At 30.8% G+C, this 7501-nt stretch overlaps 1 protein-coding gene across 7 annotated transcripts in view; it reads left to right on the forward strand.

Annotated features, from left to right (window-relative positions):
* Positions 1 to 5732, forward strand: part of LOC126773794 (POU domain, class 6, transcription factor 2) — a 149372-nt gene extending 143640 nt beyond the window's left edge. For all 7 annotated transcript variants that reach the window (XM_050494967.1, XM_050494966.1, XM_050494972.1 and 4 more), the window contains 2 exons: positions 1786 to 1922; positions 2677 to 5732. In XM_050494967.1, the coding sequence (XP_050350924.1) occupies positions 1786 to 1922; positions 2677 to 2801 (262 nt within the window). In that variant the 3' untranslated portion in view covers positions 2802 to 5732. The remainder of the gene's footprint in view (positions 1 to 1785; positions 1923 to 2676) is intronic.
* The last annotated feature ends 1769 nt before the right edge of the window (positions 5733 to 7501 follow it).

Raw genomic sequence — 7501 nt, forward strand, 5'->3', positions numbered from 1 at the left:
TAATATTTTTAATAATTCATGTTCACGTATACCAGGAATAGTATAAACATAATTTATAAATTATTAATTACATACATATAATTTGAAATTCAATAATAACGTTTGCTTATTTGTTAGAAATACAATTCACAGGCGACTTGAAAATATAATCATTGGTATCGACTTGAATGAATTCACGCGACGTAAACACATATGTACCGTTCATGTTTTAAATTTCATAAGGAAACCAGGTGTCGTTTAAATCCCCGAAGATCACTTAATATCTTGAAACACCACTAGGATCTATCGATTTTACATTCTGCATCATTAAAATGCATTATCTGGTTGCAGCGGGACGGGTTTAACATTGCAAATGGTGCGTTGAATTTGCAATCGGCTCACTCTTGGCGGTAATTTTTAACGAGCGCCTTGGTTAACGACAGTCCTTGAATTAATAAAGATATAACCATCCGTTTCATCTTCATTAATGTTAACTAGCAAATCATCTTGTTAAGTTTTTAATTGTCATTTCACAATCGAGGGTGTCATTTGTTAGTTCGTTTGATTTTACCAATTTCGCAAATTGAATCGACATATTCATTGCTCACTTTCATTATTTTCATTTTCATTATTCGTAAATAAAAATACAGGTATTTTTCATACAAGACCTCTTTTATTGATGTACTAATTTCAATATATATTATTACATTACATTAATCGTCAATTTGTCTTAATTAAATCATTAAATACGATAAAGTCGTTACATTAGAATTACCACCATCGAGAGTTAAATAGTTAACGTTAAAATTAATTTTCAATACGTTTTATAATTATTCATGAAGCTGTTATTTATAATGTACAATACAGGTATAATAGCTTCATGTACTATTCCCTCTTAAGCAGCAGTTACTTAAGTAAAGTCTGTAAATATCCCATTGCTAGTCTCTAGGTCCTATTAAGAGTAAAGTTCGATTATAAACAAAGGTTACCTAAAATTCACCTATCTATCTCGTATGTCGTCAGTTACTAAACAAATCATATATTCAAAATCGATTTATCACCATAATAATATTGTATGTATTTTTTATTAAACTTTACATTTATACGATACATTCAAATGAATATAATTTCCCGCCTCCAGACAGTTCATTATTTAAATTATTCATAAATAGAGATTCATATATGTATATATGTAAGGTGATTCAAATGGCATTGAAATTATGAAACCAGACCAAGGTGTACGATTTGCATTTGATGTTCATCAGCTTATTTTGGTTTTCAATATGAACTTGAAAAGAAATTAAGTCTGATCTACTTTACTTCAGTTGCATGTGTAATTAATGCTTGCTTTAAATAAATTGAGTATGCTTCTTTGGCGCTTGCTGTATCGTATTTGCTTTTTCTCGTCTCTTTGAATAAATCTTTAAGACCTCTCAAAATTTAGATTAGGCTACGCATCTTATATCATTTTATTTTTTGAAATAATATATAAAATTAATATCCAGGAAAAAAAATCGCCACGTACTATACACAATGTATGTATTTCTTTTAACACGACGTGCTACTTGTATTAATTTTCATTACGTTTGCGTTTGCTACGGAATTTAAGTTTTTTTTTTATATATACATAGTCGAAAGCTTTTTATTAGATTGAGCAATAGTGTTGCCACTTTCAACCCGGACCAATATACCAAACAGTATTAGTTAAATCTGAACTAAACTACTACCTTAACGTTCAAGCAAGGTTTACGTGAATTGGGAAAAATACTACGACTGAAGATTTTATATCAACTTGTCTCATTCCAGGTACGCCTCAGGTCAGAACCATTTGACAGATTTCATAGGCATGGAGCCGAGTAAGAAACGCAAACGGCGGACGTCCTTCACGCCTCAAGCACTGGAGCTACTCAACGCGCATTTCGAAAGGAACACACATCCGTCTGGTATGTTCATGGTTTCGGCGATTGAATTTTTTGAAATATAAGCTTCAATAGCTAGTAGCGTTTATAATAGTAGGCGATGTAAGAGTCACAGGATTTATTTATTTATTTAGATCTCCATGGTATATAAAGACATTCAAAACAGGCTTTAAATTAAGTTAAAACTATGCACAACCGATTACAGAATACACAATTACAAAAAGAGGTAACAAAATATACAAAAAAAAAACAGAAATAAGAAATATTTAAATAAAAAACAGAAACAAAAGGTTGTAACTAATTAAATTTTAAAAACAAATTAACATTTCATAATAAAATAAAACATTAAACATTGGTCATGATTTGGCCTTGGGCTTTTGTGGTATGTCATATCACAAGCTTTACAGTTAAAATAAAATACATTTGGAGAGGAATAAAAGGCATTAAGCGTATTTTTTATTAATTATTGAATTTTATTCTACGAGTAAAACATCGCACATTATTCCTCGTTTTTAATTCATAATAGTAAGTTTGTAAAAAAAACAGTATATTTTAATATAAAAAAACCGTGGAAACCATAGAATTAATTATTATTTACTATAAACTATAAGAGATACATACGTTAATATAATTAGGAATTTCGTTTTTAAAAGCAGACACCTACTTAGTACTACTTCATCATGTCATGTCTTTTTGAATTTAAACTCTTCAATATATCATGCATTGATATTTTTATTCAAATTCAAATTGAACTCATAAATATGTCTATTTTTTTCAGGCACTGAAATAACTGGACTCGCACATCAGCTTGGCTACGAGCGGGAAGTTATAAGAATATGGTTTTGCAACAAACGACAGGCTTTAAAGAATACCGTTCGGATGATGTCAAAAGGAATGGTTTAAATTTAAAATATAGAACAAATAAACCTATCATCAGATTACGTTGACAGCCTATTGAAAAAATATTAAAGAAGAAATCCCAAAAGCTGCCAGGCTGCCAAGTGTGATACCATATTTTTCTTTTAAATGTTTGAAAATAGAATGTCGAATTGAGTTTGACATTGCCAAGGACATTCGCCAAATCCCTGGTAATGCCAATTTAATCAGCCTATGTAGCGAAGTGAACTTATTGTCAATATAAAGTATAAATCGTATATTTAGTGGACGTATCTAATACAACAACGCAAAGTATTGTTGTTTGACAGAAAGGTATTATATATTTATAAGCCCCTTCGCTACATCAAAGCATTGATTCTCAAATTTACCTTTTTAAATCAAACATACTAAATTACGTGAACACAATCACCCATTTCTCTACTCAAAATGTAACACATTTATAAGATATTATAGAAGAGTGTTTTATCTTCTATATTTTTGTGCTAATTTATTTCATTTTGGTAGCCCAACTAATCACCGTACCAACATTTACATTGGTGTCACTCTTGGTCGAATATAATTTAATAAATAAATAAAAAAATCAGACTAATGATAATTTCAAAAAACGAAAACACCCACAGATAATACCAAAACGTGAAGACATGTATGTCTTTCTGTCATTGTTTGCAAAACTATACAAATATGCTACGTGAACTTTTTATTCGGTTGATGTTATACTGGCCTTATTAGAATCTTGTTGCGATTCTAGCCAAGTTTAGTAAAGTAAAACGATTTTTTTAAATATTAATGTAAATTTAAACATTTCGACTGATATATTCGTCTCGACGTAGCTACTTTTACAATGGTATATAAATGGTAGTATTATATAGGTGTTTAGTACAAAATTAATAAATAAACGAGTATCCCGATTTAAAATACTCTATACAAATATCATTCTAACGTAGTGATGCGAAACATCGATCACGATTTAAAAAAAAACTAATCTTGACGCTTATGACAACAATGTAGGAGGCCGTTTTGTTTTAAATAAAAAATGCATTTTGTAAATAAGTACAACACTTCAAACTCATGGCGATAATGAAATGTAGTTTTTAGATACATTAATTTATTAAAATACTCTGATTTGTTTCGTTCTACATAGCGAATGCTGCACTTTATAGTTTTAGGATTAATTAACAATATTTGGAAGTAGATAAAATGTCGTCAATCTTAGTGGCCTACTTGATTTTAATTTCGATTATTATAATTTTATTATTTTGTTAATAGATAGGTTTAAAGGCGATATGTATAAAATAATTATATGCATTGTCGTAAATTGTACATATTGTTCTCGTAATTTTAGTTTATTAAAATGTATTATTAGTTTTATATAACTTTAACTGAACTATAAGTTTAGCTTCGTAAGACGTTTGTCTGGTAATCGAGTTGGATATTTGTTGCAATATTAAATGAGTTCTTTCGAAACGCCTTCATTTCCATATTTGCAGAATAAGTGTTTGTTTAAATGGAATTTTCTATTGTAGAATACAAATAACAGCAGGTCTGACTTGAATTATTAATTTATCTTATCTGTGCATATTATTTGGGTAACTACGAAAAAAAAAAAACTATTAAAATTGCCTCGCATTTGGAATGTAGATTTCGAAATATATACTTATATAGATTTTCAAAAAATAAAAAAATTATTATATATGTTTTAAGAGACGGAGGTGCCCGAAAAGTATGCACATTATAAAGAAATTGTGCTTAAAAACGTTATTAAATCTTCCATCTATAGTAAAACATTTTCTATTGAAAGGACTGATTAATTTTCTATAATAATTTTAATACATTAATAACAAAACGATTTTCTTTTTAAGATATTTAAATAAACAGAGTAACTATTGATGTAAATAGTTTAAATAAAAATTTCATTCGAAGACCTACTGTTAACTGTATTGCGTTAGTTATAAGGCTGTAATTTAACGTATGTTAATGACCAATGAAAACCACCTTGTGATCATTAATATTTGTACTGTTACCTACTACTTAACAAGAGTCGTTAAAAAATAATATTATAAAAAAATTGAACATATTTTTCGGCTGTTGAAAAAATTGTAAATACAATATTAAGGATAATAAAACTATTTGGATTAATATTTAGGAACAAAGTGAAAAAAATATTATCAAAATTTATATTTTCAAAAATTATTACAATTGCAAAAAAAAATGTGTATTTAAAAAAAAAGGAATGTTTGGCCATAATCAAAATTTTATCGAGTACTGAATTTTTTATCGACTTAAGCACACCAATACACCCACAAACAAGCAGTACGGTAAACAGCGACTTAAGAAAAAAAACGTGCAATGCGATAGTGCACGTAATGTACTTATAACGGAATCAGATATCTCGTCCTTTAATATTCAATTTTTAATCGTGTTAGATCTAAATGGATACCATAGGATAATAAGTATACATACATATTCTGTGTTTCGATAGATACAAACATTTTATAAATATCAGCTACGAAGTATCGATTCAAAGCATCGCGAATTAATGCTTTCATATCGATAAATTTTACGTGTAACGAAATATCTGATTCCCAGCAAACATTAGTGTAATAGATCGAAGCATAGAATGCTAAGTACAAATAATTAATTTAACGATAAACTGCTAGTCCGTTACATATAAAAAAATAAACTATTATTAAATTTTATTACATTGCAAAATCGCGTTGCACCCTGGTTTTCATGATCCGCATGTATTTATAATAATAATAGTTTAAAATACAATTATTAAAAGTCTACTACACATACTTCATCTGTAACACATATTCAAACCAAACTGTAACAGTATCTAATAGTGTATTAATTTTTCTTCCTGTAATGGTACCGAATGGATGACTATGGCTGCTGGAAAATGAAGAGAAGCAGATTAAAGGCAGATAACTGTTTGAACGATTGTTTTATTCACATACCTTTTATTTATTCACTTTCCGTGAGTTGAGTTGTATAGTAGGAAATTCTTTGTTGTCATTAATTCGACATTCGAAAAAAAATTTTTATAAGGAACATAAACGTTTGCACACCTCGAATGATAAATGCTGATCTATTACCGCAACAAATTAATGTTTAAACTGTAGGTGATAAAATTACATTCCAAAAATTTTATGTCCCTTGTGCCTGTAATTACACTGGCTCACTCACCCTTCAAACCGGAACACAACAATATCAAGTATTGCTGTTTTGCGGTAGAATATCTGATGAGTGGGTGGTACCTACCCAGACGAGCTTGCACAAAGCCCTACCACCAGTAAAGTACTTACCATCAGGTGGCCCAAATGCTTGTCCGCCTACCTATTTGATAAAAAAACCTAGTTTAGAAGTTATTGAAAGTCTTTAAATCTGTGATAATGTATAAAAAAAGTTTGGTTTGCAGACGATCGATAGGACTAAATTTTTTGAAGTAATTATGAACATGATACATGTACATACATATTATAACAATTGCAAAAGAAGAACGTTCTTTGTTCAATAATAAAAAATATTATACAAAAAAGACACACTGTAATATTATGGATATTTGTCTCTCAACAATACTTCCACGCATAACCTGTTGAACTTTCCACGGACGTGCAGTGGCTGGGCGGGCGGAAACTGAGGAGAGGCGGGATAATCTTGTCATTGAACTCGATAGGACGTTAGAGCTCATCGCCAAAAGGGGTTCTGATAATCTTGTTGAGTTTAATGCCAAGAAAACACAGGTTATTGGCGACGTAAAGGTCACAAACACCCTTGAACCTTTACAATTGCGTCGCGAGATAGCAGCACTGAGCGCTTTCTATCGACTGAATCACGGCGAGTGCTCTGAGGAATTATTCTCTCTAATTCCTGCTTCCCCCTTCCTTCTTAAGTCCACGCGAGCTGGTTCTCGATGTCACCGCCTAACTGTGACATCAATTCCATCGCGCACAAAGAAATTTGGCAACTCCTTTCTTTGTCGCACTACCAAAAAATGGAATTCCTTACCAGCTCTAGGGGAACACGTGAGGAGGAGCCACAAGAGGAGGGCCTCTTACAACCCGGGTTCCTTCAAACGAGGCGTGCAGAGGCATCTTGCGGGCCGGCAAGGCGGGGACGGCTAGTACAGAACATTCTTCCCGACTGTACTGGCCGTCGTCGCGTTTGGGCTCTACTACCACTTACCATCAGGTGGAGTAGAGTCATTTCCATCCCGGCGCATATAAAAAAAAATTTTTTGTGCTAACTAACATTAAAAAATATATATTTTATTGTAATTTGAAGAAGGTCGACGCCTTTAAATCGATTGTTGATATTTAGATTAGATAGGTACCTATGTATTAAAAATATATTTATTGTGTTATAGTTGGTTAGTGTTGTAGCATTTTATGGTATATGCTTATTGAATTACTTTAGCAGTACTTAAAAGGTGACCAGTGGAATCTATTTAAGTTTTCACCGGTCACCAATCAACATTTTGTTAGTAAATAATTTTGAACAGCGTAACATAGTATCCATTATTTATTTACTTATAAGGTAGATAAAAACAGTTCATAAAATATCTCGTATATAGAATTGTCAATTAATGTAATTTTACTATAAAAATGTATTTCCATCAATTACTAAATGGTTCACTTGCAGTAACGAAACGTCGCGTTAATATCAGTAAATGTCAATGTCAAAACTTCAATATGGCGAAGCAAAGA

This window comes from Nymphalis io, chromosome 15 (assembly GCF_905147045.1).
Source record: "Nymphalis io chromosome 15, ilAglIoxx1.1, whole genome shotgun sequence".
Classification (NCBI taxonomy): Eukaryota; Metazoa; Arthropoda; class Insecta; order Lepidoptera; family Nymphalidae; genus Nymphalis; species Nymphalis io.